The sequence below is a fragment of the Meles meles genome, chromosome X (assembly GCF_922984935.1).
Source record: "Meles meles chromosome X, mMelMel3.1 paternal haplotype, whole genome shotgun sequence".
Lineage (NCBI taxonomy): Eukaryota > Metazoa > Chordata > Mammalia > Carnivora > Mustelidae > Meles > Meles meles.
The window spans coordinates 72120227-72141794 of NC_060087.1; the positions used below are offsets into that span (position 1 = coordinate 72120227).

Genomic DNA, 21568 nt, shown 5'->3' on the forward strand with positions numbered 1-21568 from the left:
TAGTCATCACATGAAGACTCCTAAGTGTGACGTATAAGGCCCTTCACTTATGGTCCCAATTCAACTTTAATCCTATCTTCCCTCTCCTTTCCTACCCTACTGCCAGTGTATGTTTTATCTATAATATAATATATAATAATATAATGTTCATTGCTCCATGAACATGCTTTGTTATTTTAAGTTGGGTTTTTTTTTGTTGTTGTTGTTTTTGTTCTGTCTATGCCCGTATTTCCTCTTAGAATTTTTTTTTTTTTCTGTATAATCCTGTTCCATATTTGAACTTCCTCCTCATCCTTCAAACCCAATTCTGGTGTCACCTATCTCCATCCTCCAAGGTAGGATTAAAATGCTCTCTATTCTGCCTTCCTTCATACTTGGATGTTCATAGCTGTGACAACTCATCCAATTTATTATTAAAACTAAAACTAGTATTTTTTCACAGACAAGATTTCTTGTGGGTATGACTGAATCATCTTTGTGCAGCTTTTATGCTCATGAAATACATAGCTGGAACTCATGTGTTCTATGCTTGCAACACAGGATACAAAAGTAATTATACTCCTATCAAAAGTTTTATATTTCTACTGGAAAGGAAAGAAACATATGCATAGACAGCATTACATATAGTATCTTCCCTCAGATAAATACAACCAAAGAGCTGCAAATGCTCAGAGATAAAATACAGTTCAGAAATAAACTGTAGTTCTGAGATGATCTTAAGGAGTCAGTGGTACTTGAGCTACTCAGGGTAAGGAAATAGTTCACTTACTAGTGTTTCATAAGTAAGCTCCTCAAAATTTACCTTCAGTATTTTAAATGAATTTTTTGTAACTCATCTGTTTATAATCAAATAAATCCATATTTCATCAATTCTAAGACACGTTATTTACCTCTAAGAAAAAAAGTGGGTAATTATACTTACCCAATTTCAGCTATGTTAAGATGTGAAAATATAAACATCTTTTTTTTAAATTTTATTTATTTATTTTGACAGAGAGAGATCACGAGTAGGCAGAGAGGCAGGCAGAGAGAGAGGAGGAAGCAGGCTCCCCGCCAAACAGAGAGCCCGATGTAGGGCTCGATCCCAGGACCCTGAGATCATGACCTGAGCCGAAGGCAGAGGCTTTAACCCACTGAGCCACCCAGGTGCCCCAAAACATAAACATCTTCGTGGGATATGGTAGTTAAAAAATAAATATCCTAACACCGAGTATAAAGTGATTCTTGATTTATCTACTCTTTTGGTTCATCAGCTCTGCTACTGGTCATTAGTATATTTGGATAAAGGAAGGTTGATTGTATCTGCCAAATCTGTTTCAAAGTAAAAGATCTGCTCAAATCAGAGTTTGATCACTTGCTGTATTGTACAATACTCAAAGTCAAACTGCTGTTGGACTCAGGTGACATTCGAATGTTGGAGCATGTGTTGGGACAAGTTGAAATGCGTCATCTTTCACTCTTCCTTTGCCATGTCCATGAGTTCTTCTCTGTTAAACCTGAATAGATGCCAGCCCTCTTCAGAAGAAAGGTCTAAGGCCCCTCGACGAGTGTAGTAGTCAATAGAAGCCTGGTTCCAAATGACAACAAGAAAATGCATGCAGTTACATTGGCTTCTGATGGCTATCTGTTTAAAAACAAATAGAGGTTACTTTTAATTGAAAGCGTAGTCTTTATTAACACTTTTATTTTATTAAAGGTCTATATGCAAAGCACTATGTCTGTATAATACTTCCAAATAATAATACAATAGTTAACTCTAGGACTTCCCTAAAGCTGTAAGAAGAAAAAAAAGTTCTGTTGAATTTTAAAACTCTTTCTTTGAAAAGTCCAAAAATGATTTGCAAAGTCTATGCATTGGTTTTTCTATAAATCCAATTCAGTTTTTTTCTTTATGGAAAAAGATCCTAAAATTTTCATATTCATTTCCAAAGTACAAAAGGATCTTATTTTAATACTATGCTTTTTTTTCAAGTATAATTAACACACAATGTTATATAAGTTTCAGGTGTACAGTATAATGAATGATCCAACAGTTTTATATATTTCTCATCACTTATCAAGTTAAGTTTACTCTTAATCCCCTTTATCTATTTCACCCATCCCCTCCACCCACCTTCTCTCTGGCAATCACCAGTTTGTTCTCTGTATTGAAGAATGTTGTTCCGTTTGACTTTTTTCTTTGTTCATTAGTTTTATTTCTTAAATTCTACATGAGTGAAATTACAAAGTATTTTTCTCTCTCTGGCTTAATTTCACTTAGAATTATACCCTCTAGGTACATCCTTGTCGTTGCAAATGGCAACATATCATTCTTTTTATGGCTCAATAATATGCCATTGTGTGTGTATATGTATGTAAATACACATACCACATCTTCTTATCCATTTATCTGTTGATGAACACAAAGGTTGCTTCTCTTTAGCTTGGCTATTGTAAATAATGCTACAGTAGACATAGGGGTGCATATATCTTTTTGAATTAGTACTCAATAGTGAAATTATTGTATCATATGGTAATTTTGTTTTTAATTTTATGAACCTCCATACTGTTTGCCACAGTGGCTGCACCACTTTGCTTTATCAACAACAGTAAACGCGGGAGGGTTCCTTTCTTCTCACATCCTTGACAATACTTGTTACTTCTTGAGTTTTTGATTTTAGCCAGTCTGACAGGTATAAAGCAATAGGTCATTGTGGTTTTAATTTGTATTTTCCTGATGATGAATGATGTTGAGCATCTTTTCACATGTCTGTTGGCCCTCTGTATCTTCTTTGGAAAAATGTCTATTCAAATCCTCTGCCTGCTTTTTAATTAGATTATTTGTTTTGGTGTTGAGTCATATAAGTTTTTTTTTTGTTTTTTGTTTTTTTTTTAATATTTTATTTATTTATTTGACAGAGACACAGAGATCACAAGTAGGCAGAGAGGCAGGCAGAGAGAGAGGGGGAAGCAGGCTCCCTGCGGAGCAGAGAGCCCGATGCGGGGCTCGATCCCAAGACCCTGGGATCATGACCTGAGCCGAAGGCAGAAGTTTAACCTCCTGAGCTACCCAGGCGCCCCGAGTCATATAAGTTCTTTACATTATTTTGGATATTAACCTGGTGCTAGATATATCAGTTGCAAATACCTTACCCCATTCAGTAGGTATCCTTTTTATTTTGTTGTGGATTCCTTTCCTGTCTAAAAGATTTTTCTTCTGCTGTAGTCCCAATAGTATAATTTTATTTTTGTTTCCTTTGCCAGATGAGACATCTAAAAAAATGTTTCTATGGCTGATGTCAAAGAAATTATTGCCTGTTTTTTTCTAGGAATTTTACTGTTTCAGGTTTCACGTTTAGGTCTTCAATCCATTTTGAATTTATTTCTGTGTATAATAGAAGTGGTCAGGTTTCATTATTTTTATTTAGCCGTACTGTTTTCCAACACCATTTGTTGAATAGACTGTCTTTCCCATTGCATATTCTTTGCCTTCTTTGTCATAGATTAATTGACCACAAAAGCATGGGTTTATTTCTGGACTTTGTTCTGTTCCATTGAACTGTCTATGTGTCTGTTTTTGTGCCAGTGTCATACTGTTTTCATTATTTTGTAATAGATTTTCACATCTGGGAACAAATTCAGTTTTGTTCATTTTTGCAATTACTTTGGGTATTCAGTGTCTTTCATGTTTCCATATGTATTTTAGGATTATTCTAGTTCTGTGAAAAATTAGTTGGTAGTTTGATAAGGATCACATTAAATTTGTAGATTGCTTTGGATAGTATGGACATTTTAAGAATATTGGTTCTTCCACTCCATGAGCCATGGAATCCCTTTCCATTTGTTTCTTCAGTTTCTTTCATCAGTGATTTATAGTTTTTGGAGTACAGATTGCTCACCTCCTTGGTTAAGTTTATTCCTAGGTATTTTACTGTTTTTCGTCCAATTGTCAATGCAGTTGTTTTCTTTCTCTTTCTACTTTATCAGTGTATCAAAGTGCAACATATTTTCATATATTAATTTTTTTTTAAAGATTTTATTTATTTATTTGACAGAGAGAGATCACAAGTAGGCAGAGAGGCAGGCAGAGAGAGTAAGAGGGAAGCAGGCTCCCCGCCAAGCAGAGAGCCCGACGCGGGACTCGATCCCAGGACCCCGAGATCACGACCCGAGCCGAAGGCAGCGGCTCAAACCACTGAGCCACCCAGGCGCCCCTTCATATATTAATTTTGTATCCTATGACTTTACTGAATGCATTTATCAGTTCGAGTAGTTTTTTGCTGAAGTCTTTAGGGTGTTCTGTATATAGTATCATGACATCTGCAAAGGGTGAAGGTTTTACTTCTTCCTTACCAAGTTAGATGCCTTTTATTTCTCTTTCTTGTCTGACTGTTGTGGCTAGGACTTCCAGTACTATGTTGAATAACAGGGGTAAGAGTGGGCATTCTTTTCTTTTTTCTGATCGTAGAGGAAAAGCTCTCAGTTTTTCACCAATTAGTATGTTGTTAACTATGGGTTTTTCTTATATGGCCTTTATTATAGTGTAAAGGTATGTTTCTTCTAGACCTACTCTGTGCAGTTTTTTTGACATGAATGGATATTGTACTTTGTTACATGCTTTTGCTGCAGCTATTGAAATGATCATACAGTTTTTATCCTTTCTCTTATTAATGTGATATATCATATTGATTGATTGGTGAATATTAAACCACCCTTGCATCTGTGGAATAAATCCCACTTGATCATAGCGAATAATTTTTTTAAATAAATAGTTGGATTTAGTTTGCTAATATTTTTTGATGATGTTCATCAGAGATATTGCCTTTAGTTTTCTTGTTTTGTAGTGTCTTTATCTGGTTTTGAAATTATGGTAATGCTGTCTTTGTAGAATGAATTTAAACGCTTTCCTTCCTTTTCCATTTTTTGGAATAGTTTGAGAATAAAAAGTGTTAACTTTTCTTTAAATGTCTGGTACAATTTACCTGTGATGCCATCTGATCCTAACTTTTGTTTGGAGTTTTTTGATGCTTGATTCAATTTCACTGCATGTAATCAGTCTGTTCAAATTCTCTATTTCTTCCTGGTTCAATTTTGGAAGGTCATATGTTTCTAGAAATTTATCCATTTCTTCTAGGTTGTCCAGTTTGTTGGCATAATTTTTTTCATAATATTCTCTTACAGTCCTTAGTATTTCTGAGTTATTGGTTATTATTTCTCCTTCATTTTTTATTTTATTTGAGTCCTCTCCCTTTTTTGGTGCGTCTGGCTAAAGGCTTATCAATTTGTTGATCTTTTCAAAGAACTAACTCCTGGTTTCATTGATCTGTTATATTGTTTTTTTTCCCCCTTTATGAGTATTTCATTGATTTTTTTTTTTTTTTGCATTCTTTATTATTCCTTTGTTTCTACTGGCTTTGGGCTTTGTTTTTCTTTCTCTGCAGCTCCTTTATGTGTAAGGTTAGTTCTTTATTTGAGCTTTTTCTTAGTTTATCAGGTAGACCTATATTGCTATAATCTTCCTTCTTAAAGCAGCTTTTCCTGGATCCCAAAGCTTTTGGATCATTGTGTTTCATTTTCATTTGCATCCATGTATTTTTTTTTTTATTTCCTCTGATTTCTTGGTTGACCCACTAATTGTTTACTAGCATGTTATTTAGCCTCCAGGTATTTGTGTTCTTTCCAGATTTTTTCTTGTGTTTGATTTCTAGTTTCATATCATTATAGTCAGAGAAGATGCATGATAGATTTTAATCTTTTTGAGTTTATGGAGACTTGTTTTGTGATCTAACCTGTGATTTGTTCGGAGAACGTTCTAGATACACTTGAAAAGAATCTGTATTCCACTGTTAGGGATGAAATGTTCTGAGTATATCTTTTAGTTCCATCTGGTCCAATGTTTCATTCAAAACCACTGTTTCCTTGATTTTCTGTCTGAATGATCTATCCATTGATGTAATTGAGGGTTATAGTCCCCTACTATCATTGTATTAGTGTCAGGGTTTTTTTTTGTTTTGTTTTGTTTTATGTCTGTTAATAGTTGCTATTTATGTATGCAAGTGCTCTTATATTGGGTGCATAAATATTTACAATGATTATATCCTCTTGTTGGATTGTTCCCTTTGTATTCATGTAGTATTCTTCTCTGTCTCCTGTTATAGTCTTTGTTTTAATGTTTATTTTGTCTAAGTATTGGTACCCCAGATTTCTTTTAGCTTACAAGCATGTTAAATATCTTTCCATCCCTTCATTTTAATTTACATGTACTTTTAGTTCTAAAGGGAGACTCCTATAGACAGCTTATCAATGGATCGTGCTTCTGTATCCATTCAGTCACCCTATGTCTTTTGATTGAAGTATTTAGTTCATTTACGTTCAAAGTAATTATTGATAGGTGTGTATTTATTGCCATTTGTTACTTGTTTTACAGTTATTTTTGCTGTTCTTCTCTATTACTTTTTTCTCTTGCACTTCTGTTTTCTTTGATAGCTTTCTACAGTGATATGCTTGGGTTCTTTCTCTTAATTTTTTGTGTATCTATTAGGCATTTTTAATTTGTGGCTTCCATTAGGGTCATATTTAACATGCATATAATGTAGCAGTCTATATTAAGTTGATGGTTGATTAAATTTGAACCGATTCTATTTTTTTAAAAGATTTTAATTTATTTGACAGAGAGGTAGAGCCTGAGAGCACAAGTGGGTGAATGGCAGAGGAAGAAGCAGAAGCAAGGGCTCAATCCCAGGACCCTGGGATCATGACCTGAGCTGAAGGCAGACACTTAACTGACTGAGCCACCCAGGCACACCTTTCTAAGAACCCATTCTAAAAGCAATAAATTTTTATCCTCCCCCACGATTTTATGTATAATATGTCCTACTTCACCCCCTTTCATTTTATGAATCCTTTGACTTGATATTTATAGATACACTTGGTCTTTTTTTTTAATATTTTATTTTTATTTATTTGAAGAGAGAGAGGTCACAAGTAGGCAGAGAGGCAGGCAGAGAGAGAGGGAGAAACAGGCTCCCCACTGAGCAGAGAGCCCGATGCGGGGCTCGATCCCAGGACCCTGAGATCATGACCTGAGCCGAAGGCAGAGGCTTAAACCACTGAGCCACCCAGGCGCCCCGATACACTTGGTCTTAACTGCTTGTGTGCTTTAACCTCCATACTGGTTTTATAAGTGATTCATCTATGACTTTTATTTTGTTTGTATTTAAGTTTTTTCCTTTCATAATTTCTTACTCCTGATTATCATGTTTTCTTTCCACTCAAAGAATTCTCTTTACTGTTTTTTCTGAGGCTGGTTAAGTTGTGATGAACTGCTGTGCTTTTCATTTGTCTGAGAAACTCTTTATCTCTACTTCTATTCCGAATGATGACCTTGCTGGATAGCCATGAAATGAGTATTCTTGATTGCAAGTGTTTTTCTTTTCATCATTTTGAATATATCATACCACTCCTTCCTGACCTTCCTGACAAAGTTTCTGCTGAAAAATCAGTTGATGCCCTTAAGGGGTTTCCCTTGTATGTAACTTTTTTCTTACTGGTTTTAAAATTCTCTCTTTTCAGTACTTTTTTGCCATTTTAATCATTATGTGTGTTGGTGTGGATCTCCTTGTGTTGATTTTCTTGGGGACTCTCTGTGCCTCCTGGATCAGAATGTCTGTTTCTTTTCCCAGATTGGAGAAGTTTTTAGCTATTTTTTCTTCAAATAACTTTTCTGTCCCCTTCCCTATTTTCTCTTTTTGGGATCCACTTAGTGTGAATTTTATTAGGTTTGATGATGTCGCTGAGTTCCTTAACCATATTCTCATTTTTAATTTTTTTTTTCTTTTTCCTGTTCAGCATTGTTGCTTTCCATTATTCTGTCTTCCAGCTCACTGATCTGTCTTCTGCCTCCTCTAATCTATTGATTCCCTCCAGGCTGTTTTTCATTTCAGTAATTAAATTCTTCATCTCTGATTGGTTCTTTTTTGTTTTCTATTTCTTTGTTGAAGGTTTCCCTGTGTTTTTCCACTGTTCTCAAGTCCAGTTTCTTTATGACCATTAGTTTGAATTCATTACCAGGTATATTCTTTATTTGCATTACATTTAGCTTTTTTGCTGTGGTTTTTGTCCTGGTCTTTCATTTGGGATTATTCCTGTGTTTTATTTAGTCTTAACTCTCTATGTTTGTTCATATGTATTAGCAAAACCAGTTACATCTCCTATCCTGAATGTAGTGGTCTTACAAAGAAGAGGTCCTGTGGTTTCCTGTAGCACAATGGCCCCTGTTCACCAGAACCAGGTACTTCATGAGTGTCCACTCCGTGGTTTGTGTGCCCTACTGTTGTGGCTAAGCCTCATTTGCTTTCAGTCCATTCTTTGATTTTTGTAGACTTGGTTTGGTCCTGTGTTGTTCAGGGCCATTCTGTGGCCATAGGCTTATAGTTGGGCATTGTCAGCAGTCAGACTAAATGCCTTCCCTAAGCCCAGTTTGCTGGAGCTGAAGTCACACCAGACTGAAGAGTGCTTTCCCTGTGTTGTCTTCTAAGAGGCTTCTGTTGGTGGGCAGGGGCTGTAAACAAATGCTATCCCATTTGTCTCTTAGGGCTGTGGTAGCACCAGCCTGCAGGGTGCTCTCCTACCTTGAAGGGCTTTTATTGGTTGGCAGGGCTGGTAGACCAGATGCCTGTTGCCAAGCTTCCATGGCTGCAGGGACCCCAAACTATACGAGTCTCTCCCTTTGCTACCCCTGAGAGGTTTTTGTTGGTGGACAGAGCCAGTTACCATATCAGGTGCCTGTCCCCCATTCCATATGCTGATACTGCAGACCCACTGATCAGCAGTACACTCTCTGTACTACCAGTTACATGGTTTAGCTGCTAGGGCTTCAGTCAAACTGATGTCTAGGGTTATCTTTCCCTCTCCTCAAGGCAGGAATCATTTTGGATTGGTGCAGGTCACTGCCAGAGCTGCTTAAATAAGACCTGGCAGGAGCTGCTTTGGTGGGACTCCTGCTGAGTGGAGTGAAATGGATGGATTGGATCCACAGGAGAATGTGGGGTGAGATGCATGGTATTAGCAAGGTAGGTGCATTATATCCTGTTTCCCACAGGTATCCCACTCTCTAGGCTGGGAAGTAGGGATTTGGTGAGGAGAGAAATGGTTCCCACCAGCACATATTCTGAAATTTGTAAAGAAATCCTCTTGGATACCTTATGCATTTTTCATATTGCTGCTTCTATGCTCTATCTTGGTGGGGTTGTTTTGTTTTGCTGTTTCTTTAAGGTTGGGGACTCTATTTCCTATTGTACTCTCACTCTCACTGCTAAGCCCACTGATTTTTTTTAAAAGATTTTCTTTATTTGACAGATCACAAGTAGGCAGAGAGGCAGGCAGAGAGAGAGGAGGAAGCAGGCTCCTTGCTGAACAGGGATACCGTTGCGGGGCTAGATCCCAGGGCCCTGAGATCATGACCGGAGCCAAAGGCAGAGGCTTAATCCACTGAGCCACCCAGGTGCCCCAAGCCCACTGATTTTTTAAAGCTCCTGTAGTTAAGCCCAGCTGGTTATAAAAATTCAAGAAGTTAAGCTCCATGGTCTTCAAAGCCAAATGTTATGGGAACTTGTCTCCAATGCAGATCCCTCATGCCTGGGTTTCCTGGTGTGGATCTGATCCTCTCCTTTCTATGTGCTTGTGATGTCTCTCCCACTTGTGCTTAGTCTCCCCAGGAATTTGGTTCTTGACTTTGTCTCTGCCTCTCCTACCCTTTTCGATGTGAACTCCTCTCTTTGATTTACTGTGGAATATCTGTTCTGCTAGTCTTTAGGTAATTTTCTGGGTTGGTTATACTGATGTGGCTGTTTTCTTGGTGTGTCCCTGGCACAAAATGAGCTTAGGAGGTGCCTGCTTCTCCAACTTCCCAGAAGTCATTTTTATGCTCTTCTCGTATTCATACCATGGACCTGTTTTATAGGTAAAATTGAAATTGCCTTCTAATCCCCCTCTTGCTTATTTCTGCTTTATAGGAAAGTGGTGTATAGTATGGTTGTGGATTACATACAAATCAATTTTTGATTAAATATAATTCAGATATCACTTATATGACTATCTGATTTGAAAATATGTTTTTAATTGGAATAAAAAGTATGTTTTGAGGATATATTCAGAAGGTGAGAGAAATTATCTAATTTACACCCTGTCAAATAATATTTAATGAAGAAAATGATATATAGAATACCAGTACTAAATGTAATACATACCTGACTTAACCTCTTCAGCATTTCAGCTCCAATACCTAGACCTTTTAAATAGATAATGGAAAATGACATGAGTTGGAAAAAAATCCACTTAAGTTCATTTGCTTTAATCTTAAGTAAAACATAAAACCCGATATCTGGCTGTTATATATTCTTAATAAGTTATGTTGAAACTCAACTCAACTCATGAATGTTTTTAATGTCTTCTTCCTAATTGTAAAGTGGTTCCAAAGGTAATGGAAAAGATTTTATATTTAAAGACTGGTGAAGCAGAAATGAGTCCCTGTCACACTCAATATAGTATACTTCTTACTCATTTTCAGACAACACAATCTAAAATATAGATTTTTTTTTTTAAAGATAAAAGGGTAGCTGTGATAACTTGGTGTATTCAAACCTTGATGGTAGCCATGAAAGTCATTTTCTAATCTGTGATTGAGTTTTCACCATATGCAAGGATAACTAGGATAGTGATCAGTCTCATTAAATAGAAGTGAGTTACATAAACTAATTTAAATACCATATTTATACTGAAGCCCTCTCTCTACTCCTTAAAATGTGCCATTTTAACTTCTAAACTGTAAGTAGTAATATAAGTATAGCTTGACCTCGGTAAGCTTGTATGACATAAAAGTCCTCTAGGTAAAGTAACTTGCCAATCCAGGGGTCGTATGTAAAATAGTACATGGCAAATCCAACAGTCACTTTGTCTAGAAGAGGGAAGAGAAGGTACGATGAGGATAATGCTTTGAATCTTAGAGTGTTCTTTCCTCTAAAATTGAGTATCTTAGTGATTTTCTTATTAAACTAATAAAAGCTTACTGGACAAAATATCAAACAATAAAAAATATATATAATGTAGGCTTAAGTCCCTTATAACACAATCTTAAAAAAGATAAGCCATCTTTTAATAATGTATATTCTTCAAAAATTTTCCTATGCATATACAAATACATACCCACATTTTCTTTAAAAAAATGAGTTTTTGTGCTTATGCTCTTCTACTCTGTTTAATAGTAATTCTGGGGGCGCCTGGGTGGCTCAGTGGCTTAAGGCCTCTGCCTTCAGCTCAGGTCATGATCCCAGGGTCCTGGGATTAAGCCCCACGTCGGGCTCTCTGCTCCTCAGGGAGCCTGCTTCCTCCTCTCTCTCTGCCTGCCTCTCTGCCTAGTTGTGATTTCTCTCTGTCAAATAAATAAAATATTTAAAAAAAATAGTAATTCTGTACTATCAAACTGTTCTTCATTTTCAGGGTAGAGAAAGTATACTCCAGATTAAATTGGAAGAGGCAGATTTATTTATTTTACCTGATGGTTTTTGTTGATTGTGTACTTCTGCAATTAGGCAGTAGAAAAGGGGACTGTCCCCAAAGCCGTCCCTGAGTAAATCTGAAAAACAAATTCATATACAGTTTGTTAGAAAGTTTATAATAAAGAAAAGGAAGATAGTAGAGTAGACAGCACCAGGAATTCATCTCTTCACCTGTATAACTGTACTGGCAGTGAATATTCTGGAACTCTAGAGTTTATTTGAACATTTGCAACTTCCAGATGACAGCTTGGCTGGTAAATTTCAGTTAATGTTGGTTAAATTCAGCTGTCAGCCCACTGGTGGCTTATAAGTCTCCCCTGTCTCCTTTCTTCATGGCAGCAGGTATACAAAACATAAATTGCTGATTTGCTGGAGCCAGGGTAGGTATTAGGCATTATCGTCCAAATACTAGAGTTCTGTGTCCTGATCATGGATTGCTACTCTGAATGCTGAGGCATGGATTGCTACCCTGAATGCTGAGGTGAGAGCTTTGAAGTTGGCCACCATTTTTCCAACCTTCACCAATGAAAGCAGCTTCCAGATGTAAAAAGAGCCACACTTGTTTTCTTTGATATTTAAAACCAACCACATATACAGAGAATTTACCAAGCTACTGTGCATGACCAGGGAAAGACACAGACTTAGAAACGACCTCACAATACCTTAAGCATTCAACTCAGACTGATCTCTTAACAGAGATACCCTATAATAATAAAAACAAAACAAAAATAAAAACCATTCCTGGGGAAGGGGGAGAATTTTTTTTAAAGATTTTATTTATTTATTTGACAGATCACAAGTATGAAGAGAGGCAGGCAGAGAGAGAGGAGGAAGCAGGCTCCCTGCTGAGCAGAAAGCCCAATGTGGGGCTTGATCCCAGGACCCTGGGATCATGACCTGAGCCAAAGGCAGAGGCCTTAACCCACTGAGCCACCCAGGCGCCCCAAAGGGGGAGAATTTCCAGAGTTAACACACAAGATTCAAATGTCCGGTTTTCAACAACAACAAATCACAAGGCATTCAAGGAAACTAAAAGCTATTCCTCATTCAAAAGAATGAAATCAGTAGAAAACATACCTGAGGAAGCCCACATGTACTAGACCAAGACTAAAAGAGCTGTCTTAAAAATGCTCAAAGAGCTAAAAAAAGAATGCACAAAAACGAGAAACAAATATGTGAATAAAATAAGAATCTCAGTAACAAAATACAAATTATGAAAAAAAACACCAAAAAATTCTGAAGCTGATAATTATGTACAATAACTGAAGTGACAAATGCATTGCAGAGGAGCAAAATCAGAATTGAGCTAGCAGAAGAAAAAAATCCATGAATTTGAATATAAGACAATTGAAATTACCAACTCGGGAACTGAAAGAAAAACAATGAAGAAAGTAAACAAGGCCTAAGGGCTTTGTGGAACACTATCAAGTGGGCCAATATACACACTATATGGCAGGTTCTTAGGAGGATGAAAGAGAGGAAAAAAATATCTGAAGAAATGATGGCTGAAAACTTCCTAAATTTGAATCAGTTAATGTATCTACAAATCGAAGAAGCTCAACAAACTCCATACAAAACAAAACTCCATACAAAAACAACTTCATAGAAATAAATCAAAAACAAGTAACACCAAGACACATGCTCTAACTGCTGAAAGACAAAGAGAAAATTTTGAAAGCAGCAAGAGAAAAGGAACTTGTCACCTACAATGGATCATAAGTAGGATTCTCAGCTGATTTCTTATCAAAAACCTTGGAGACCAGAAGGCAGTGGATTGATCTAGTCAAAATGCTGGGGGAGCCTATCAACTGAGAATTGTATCTCCACCAAAACTGCCCTTCAAAAATGAGGGAGAAATTGAGACATCCCTTGATCACTACCAAAAACCTGAGGGATTTCATTATTACTAGACTTCCCTACATAAAATGCTAGAAGTCCTTCAGGTTGACATGAAAGAAAGCTAGATAGTAACTCAAGCCACATAAAGAAATAAAGATAAAACTAAAGGTACCGAGTTAAAGGTAAATACATGGACATTTAAAAGGACTATAGTTATTTTAATTTTGTTTATAACTCCACCTTTTATTTTCTACATGATTAAAGACAACTACATAAAATTATTTATGTTATTGGATACACAATGTATAAAGATGTAATCTCTAACATTAGTAACATAAAAGGGGGAAATGGAGACGTATAAGAGAATAATTTTGTATACTGTTGGAATTAAGCTGGCATAAATCCAAATTAGATTATTATAACTTTCGGATGCTAAATGCAATTTCCATAATAACCACAAAGAAAATACCTGTAAAATAAACACATAATTAAATGAGAAGGGAATCAAGATATTTCAATACAGAAATCAACAAAACACAAAAAGAAGGTAGCACTGGAGGAGATGAAGAACAAAAAGGCTGTATGGCATATAGAAAACAGCAAAAGACAGAAAATGAGCATAATGGATTAAAACAAAATTAAAACAAATTATCCAACTCTGTGCTGTTTATAGAGGACTCAGTTTAGATTTAAACACACACATAGAAAGGTTAATAGTGAAATAATGGAAAAAATATTTCATGCAAAGAGTAACCAAAAGAGAGCTGAGGTGGCTGTAGTATATTAGACAAAATACACTTTAAGTTAAAACTGTCACAAGAGACAAGGAGGTTATTTATTAATATTTATGTATTTATTAATATCTATTTATTAAGAAAAGGTCAATTCACCAAGAGAATATAACATTTATAAACATTTATGTATCAGTCTTTAGAGATTCAAAATATATGAAGCAGATAGTGACAGAATTGAATGTAGAAAATTAATTCTACAGTAATAGTAGGAAACTTCAGGTCTTCAATTTCCGTAATATATCGAACAACTGTACAGAAGATAAATAATTTACTAGATTATTTGAACAATAATATAGATCAAATGGACCGAAAAGAAATATACAGTACACTCCACCCAACAACATAATGCCCATTTTTCTCAAGTACACATGGAACTTTGTCTAGGATAGGCCATATTTTAGGCCACAAAACAAGTCAGTAAATTTTGAAAGATTTAAATCATACACAGTATCTTTTCCAATCACAGTGGAATGAAACTAGAAACCAACAGCATAAGGAAACTAGGAATATGACATATATGTAGAAATTAATGGACTTTTAACCAATAGGTCAAAGAAGAAATCACAAGGGAAATTAGAAAACCGAGATGAATGAAAATGAAAATAACAACACATGAAACTTATGGAATGCAATGAAAGCAGTGCTTGGAAACTTACGCTACAAATGCCTACACTAAAAAAAGAAAAAAAAATCTCAAGCAATACCTAACCTTATACCTTAAGAAACTAGGAAAAAAAGGAGCAAACTACGCCCAAAGCTAACGGGGGAGTTAATAATGAAGCTTAGAGCAGAGATAAACAAAATAAAGGAGAAAAGTACAATGGAGAAGAATCAGTAAAACCAAAAGTTGATTCTTTGAAAATATCAAAAACTGGGCACGTTAACTAAAATCAGAAATAAAGTAACACTACTACTGATATTATAGAGATGAAAATGATAATAAATAAATGCTATGAACTTTACACCAAGAAATTAGATAACCTAGAAGAAATGAGCAAATTTCTTGAAACTCACAAATGACCTAACTGATACAAGAAAAAATCTGAGCAGACTTGTAACAAGAGTTTGAATCAGTAATCAAAAAAAAAAAATTCTCAAAACAAGAAAAGTCAGGAACCACAAATGGTTTCCCTAGTGAATTCTATCAAACATCTTTTTTAAAAGATTTTATTTATTTGACAGAGACACAGTGAGAGAGGGAACATAAGCAGGAGGAGTGGGAGAGGGAGAAGCAGACTTCCTGCAGAGCAGGGAGTCCAATGGGGGGCTCAGTCCCAGGACCCTGGGATCATGACCTGAGCCAAAGCCAGACGCTTAATGACTGAGCTACTGGGGTGCCTATCAAACACTTAAAGAAGAATTAACATAATCCTCAAGCTCTTCTAAAAAAATTTGAAGAGAAAGAAACATGTCCTAACTCATTCTGTGAAGTCAGTATTACTTTGATATGAAATATAAGTAAAGACATCACAAGAGGGGCACCTGGGTTCCTCAGTCAGTTAAGCATCTGCCTTTGGCTCAGGTCATGATCCCAGTTTCTGGGTTTGAACCCCATGTCCAGCTCCCTGCTCAGCCGGCGAGTCTACTTTTCCCTCTTCCTCTGCCCCTTCCCCCACTTTTGCTCTCTCTGTCTCTCAAATAAATCAATAAAATCATTAAAAAAAAGACATCATAAGAAAAAGTTACAGACCAATATACCTCATTAATATAGATGCAAAGATCTCAAACTATAAGCAAAGTGAACCCATGGCATAGTAAAAGAATTATTCACCATGACCCATAACCAAGTGTTATTTATCTTAGGGAAGAAAGGATGGTTCAACATATGAAAATCAGGGGCGCCTGGGTGGCTCAGCGGGTTAAAGCCTCTGCCTTCGGCTCAGGTCATGATCCCAGGGTCCTGGGATCGAGCCCCGCATCGGGCTCTCTGCTTGGCTGGGAGCCTGCTTCCTCCTCTCTCTCTCTCTGCCTGCCTCTCTGCCTACTTGAAATCTCTATCTGTCAAAAAAATAAATCTTTAAAAAAATATATGAAAATCAATCAATATAACATCATATTAACAGAACAAAAGGAAAAAAGCACATGAATATCTCAATTGATGCAGGAGAGGCATTTGACAAAATACCCTTTCAGACAAAAGCCCTAAGGAAACCAGGAATAGAGGAAAATGCCTCAGTATGATGAAGGGTACTTATTAAAAACCCATTAACTTCATGCTCAGTGGTGAATAGCATAAAGCATACCCCCTAAGATTAAGAAGGCAAAGATGCCCATTTTTTTCATTAACATATAATGTATTATTTGTTTAAGGGGTACAGGTCTGTGAATCATCAGTCATACAGTACACAGCACTCACCATAGCACATACCCTCCCCAATGTCCATAACCCAGCCACCCTATCTCAACCCCTCCATTCCACACCGCCCCCCCACCAGCAACCCTCAGTTTGTTTCCTGAGATTAAGAGTCTCTTATGGTTTTTCTATCTCCCTGGTCCCATCTTGAAAAGGATGCCTACTTTTTACTATTGCTACTCAACATTGTACTGGAAGTTATAGCCAAAGCTTTTAGAAAAGAAAAAGAATTAAAAGCTATCTAAATTAGAAAGAAAGAGGTAAAATGAGGGGCGCCTGGGTGACTCAGTTGGTTGATTGTCTGACTTTGGCTCAGGTCATGATCCCAGGGTCCTGGGATCAAGGCCTGTGTTGGGCTCTCTGCTCAGCAGAGAGTCTGCAGCTCCCTCTGCCCTCCCCGCCCAACTCATGACCTCTCTCTCACTCTCTCTCAAATAAATAAATAAAATCTTTTAAAAAAAGAGGTAAAATGATCTCTGTAGATGACATAATCCTACTGATAAAAAACCCAAAAGAAAGTTACTATAGCTGATAAAGGAATTCAGCAAATTTGCAGATGACAAGATCAAAAGTCAGTTTTGTTTCTATACATAAAAAGAACAAATGAAAAAGTAAACCAAGAAAGCAACTCCATTTACAGTAGCCTCTAAAATCAATAACTAGGAATAAATATAACCAAAGAAGTGAAATATTTGCATGCTGAAAACTACAAAAACATTGCTGAAAGAAAAGGACCTAAATAAATCGAAAGACTTCTTGTATTCGTAGATAAGAGTTAACATTATTAAGATGTCAGTACTACCCAAAGTGATCTAAAGATTTAATGCAATCCTTATCAAAATTCCAGTCCCTTTCCCTTTTCACAGAAATGGTAAAGCCGATCCTCAAATTCATCTAGAAATCCAAGTGTGTAATGTTATACACTTCAATCATCTCTTAGTGTTCATATTTCCTGCCTAAAAGGTTCTAATTCATTATAAAACACTAGCTTATCCTTTTAATATTGCTGGCTATCCAAATGTAGTAAATATCTTGAAAATAGTTTGTCATTTTATGTTTATCCATTTCATCCTATAAAGTTACTACAGACATTGGGCATTAAATTTACTTTCTTTGAACAGTTACACTGCTCATTCTACATTTTGAAAATTAGTTGAAGTCTATTGCAGCCATAAAAAATGTAAAAGCTCTTAAATATGAATTTCATACTTAAAAAATGGGGAAAATATAAAATAGTGGATCACTGACAAAGCTACCAAGCCATTGTCCTGCCCATGTAGATACTATTAATGGCATCATCTTTGTGTAACAAGGACAGCAGCTTCCACATATCTAAATACAAGCAGTATGTGTGTATATTTTATGCCATGTTTCTTTTTTTAGCTCTGAAAATACTATAAAACATCTTACCTGTTACTGTTAACTTCACTGAATCTAACATGTTTTCACAGGAAGCCAATTCCTATCAAAGTAAAGAAAACTTTCAGTTTATGGCTTAATATCAAATTCTTACTATGATAATCATCAAGTTTTTTCTTGAGCACTTATTTATTGAGCATTCATTAACATAAGATGCCCCAGTCAATATTTTTTTTAAGATTTTTTGTTTATTTGACAGGCAGAGATCACAAGTAGGCAGAGAGGCAGGCAGGGAGAGAGGAAGGGAAGCAGGCTCCCTGCTGAGCAGAGAGCCCAATGCAGGGCTCCATCCCAGGATGCTGGGATCATGACCCAAGCTGAAGGCAGAGGCTTTAAACCACTGAGCCACCCAGGTGCCCCTCCACAGTCAATATTAATAGATGTGAGTGAGAATTAACTCCAATAATCTAGATCCTTAAAATCTAAATGTACATAGAGAGAATATCAACTATGTCAGTAACTCACTCATGAAGATTGTTTGTCCAGGTAACTTGAATACAACCAGAAAGGTGGAAGTAAAGTTAAAAATGTTCCTGCATATTGAAGGTAGATGTCACAAAGTCTATATACAATAAAGCTAGTAGACTTTACAGAAACATCTGTCATGTTTGCCTGTGAGGTGTTTTTCCCAGTTTAGACTTTGTTGATGTGGCTTTTCACTATATCATTTTTAATACATGGTTTCAATCTCATGCTTGGAGAGTCATTCCCCACTTTCAGATTATTAGAGCATAAATTTCAAAGCAAATTAATTATTACATTCATGTATATGAGTAAGTAATGTCTCATTTCTATAAGAGTAAGTAAATTTAGCTTTTCTGTTACTTTTCTAGTGAGTACTCACTAAAATTATTCCCAAGAATCTTCTGGAGTATATTCTGGTGTATGAGGCAAATTTAAAAGTGAATGTGGAAAAAAAATAAAAAATAAAAAATAAAAGTAAATGTGGTCAGGACCTCCACAAATGCAGGTTCATTGAAGTGGGACAGTCCATGATATATTTTTCCCTTGGTGATGTTTGGAAAGATAAGGAAGGTAGTTTTTCTGGATAGAGAGGTTCATTGCCATTCAAGAATAAATTTATTAATTGCCAACTGAGTGTCAGATAGTAAGCTACAAAAAATTATTTTTTTTTACATGGGAAAGTGCTTCTGGAATAATTAACATGTTGTACCTAGTATTTTGATTGGTGATCTAATCATGCAGATTAATGCCAGTTAGAGAAATGATATGGGAACTCATGGGGATAGGACAGAATGGAAGATATAGAAGGATAGATAACCCAGTTCTTACAGATCTGTAATAGGACCTAGCATCATTCCATCAGATAGATTTCACTGGAAAACGTTTGGTGTTCTATTTTGGCCATTAAAACACATTCTCTGATTAAAGGGAACAGAGACTTGGCCTGATTTAAGGATAGATAGATGGGAAGAAAGCATATATATAAATCAATATATATAAAATATATGTATATATAAATTAGTAGATGGGGACATTTTCATTGCAAAACTCTTTTTATAAGGTTCCCTTATCTATAACGTGTGCCTTATTCCAGTCTCCTATTTAATCCATTAAAAATCTAGGCTACTACTTTTATATGGAGTTGTTTAGATTGTGCATCACATAAGTGATTGCTTTGAGTACCACAGAACTTCAGCACAGTAACTGTCACTATTAGTGATCTTTACTGGGATGAGTTCCAGGAAAACCATTAAAATGGGCTTTAGGAGTCAAAGAATTGTCTGAAATTGTATGGAAAATTATTCTGGTTGAATATTGTTTCCTGCACAATCATTAGCTTCTACACTTGGGTGTGGTCCTAAAAGCAATGAGACTACCTACCCTAAAATCTTATATGTTAATACCTGAAATTTTGTCACTGATAAGTCATTCATTTAAGTGAAACATTCTTTATCTCTAAGATCCTCTTTTAAAGTTAAAAATTCCCCAGGAGGGACAACATACTAGGTCCCTGAAATATCCATGAATTCATCCCTCCCAACTTCCTGAGCCCACTACTTTAAGTAAAAAAATTTATGTATATTTATTTTATGTTATTACAACAATCGTTTGATGTAGATAGTATTATGATCTTGATTTTAGATGTGACAATTGAAGCCTAGAGAGGTCCAGGTAACTTCGAGAAAGTTGTGTACATGGGTCATAATTAGCAGAGCTAGGATTCAAACCCAACCTAAGCCTTCCTTACTCTCAGCCCTAAACTAATGCCATGAAACTCCACAGAATAAGGAGAAAGATGCTTACTTTAATTAGGCGCAGGATTTCTGGGCAGTCATGAGCCTCTGCAGGTCTTACTCGGAAAGAATTCTTGCTTGGTTGCCTCATGCCTGATTGGCTTCTGCCCGGTTGCCTCATGCCTGGTTGGCTTGGACTTGGTTGATTCATACCTGTATGACTTGTTCCTGATTGGCTTTTTCCTGCTTGACTTGGGCCTGATTGGCTCCAGCCTGGTTGCCTCATGCCAGATTGACTCATACTGAATTGGCTCAGGCCTGGTTGCCTCGGGCCTAGTTGACTCGTGAATGGTTGGCTTGGGCCTAGTTGCCTCATGCTTTGTTGACTTGTGCTGAATTGGCTCGAGTATGGTTGCCTCATTCTTGGTTGGCTTATGCCTGGTTGGCTTAGGCCTGGTTGGCTCATACCTAGTTGGCTCAAACCTGGACGACATGTGCCTGGTTGACTTCTGCCTGATTGACTCCTCCCCGGTTGTTTCATGCTCAGTTGGTTCATGTCAGTTAAGCTTGTATTTGGTTGATTTATGTCCAGTTGTTTTGTACCAAATAAGCTTGTGCCTGGCTGGCTCCTCCCTGGTTGGTTCATGTCTGGTAAGCTTGATTCCTTCATGCCTGATTGGTTCACGCCCAGTTGATTCATCCCTGGTTGGCTAGGGACTGTTGACTTATGACTGGTTGACTGTGGACTGGCTGGCAGATGATGGGTTAGCAGATGCCTGGTTGGCCAGTGACTAAGTGTCCTGATGGAGCAGAGGTCTTTAACTACAGTGGTGTAGTGGGAGGCTTTAGGATGTTTCCGTCTTTTCTCAACTTGATTCCTACTTTGAGATCCCTCTATCAAGATGAGAATGGGTAAAATAAATGTCTACCTAAAGAGTATTGAAGCCTCTGATTTGCTGGAGTTGACCTCACCAGCGATTACAGCTGTAGGCTTGGCTGGGTTTCAGGTTGTCATCTGGCCTTTCTTTGCCAACAGGCCAGAGTGAGGGGAAGAAGAAAATGATCCTGGGGGAGTATTACTGCTTCACCCCCTTGCACAGCCGCTCTGTCATAGTGATGAAGTCACAATGCTCATGTTTAATGTGCCTAAGTGCCCCCCCCCATGTGGTGAGGGACAGGAACTGTTTGACCAGCACTTTATTTCCTCTTTTCCTGGATCTTGAGAGAGTGAAGCAAGAAGCTGGAAGGAGTCTGAGAGTTTATTTATGCTTGGCAGTCTCCCTAAATTGCCTGCTATTTTAACCACTCAATTCAAAGATACTTACTTTAATTCTGCTTGTCCTGCTCCCTGGCCCTGAAATAATTCACTTCCTATTTCTGTCCTGACTTCCACTTACCACCTCTTTCCCATAGGCATCGAAACTAGAATGC

At 36.8% G+C, this 21568-nt stretch overlaps 1 protein-coding gene across 1 annotated transcript; it reads right to left on the reverse strand.

Annotated features, from left to right (window-relative positions):
* Nucleotides 1-1416: 1416 nt before the first annotated feature.
* On the reverse strand, nucleotides 1417-20837 carry SATL1 (spermidine/spermine N1-acetyl transferase like 1). The gene is made up of 6 exons (XM_045994790.1): nucleotides 20208-20837; nucleotides 17931-17982; nucleotides 11531-11611; nucleotides 10832-10933; nucleotides 10227-10267; nucleotides 1417-1624 (listed from the first exon to the last, which is right to left on the reverse strand). The coding sequence occupies exons 1-6, from the start codon at nucleotides 20835-20837 to the stop codon at nucleotides 1454-1456; spliced, it is 1077 nt and encodes a 358-aa protein (XP_045850746.1). The 3' UTR covers nucleotides 1417-1453.
* Between the last annotated feature and the right edge of the window lie 731 nt (nucleotides 20838-21568).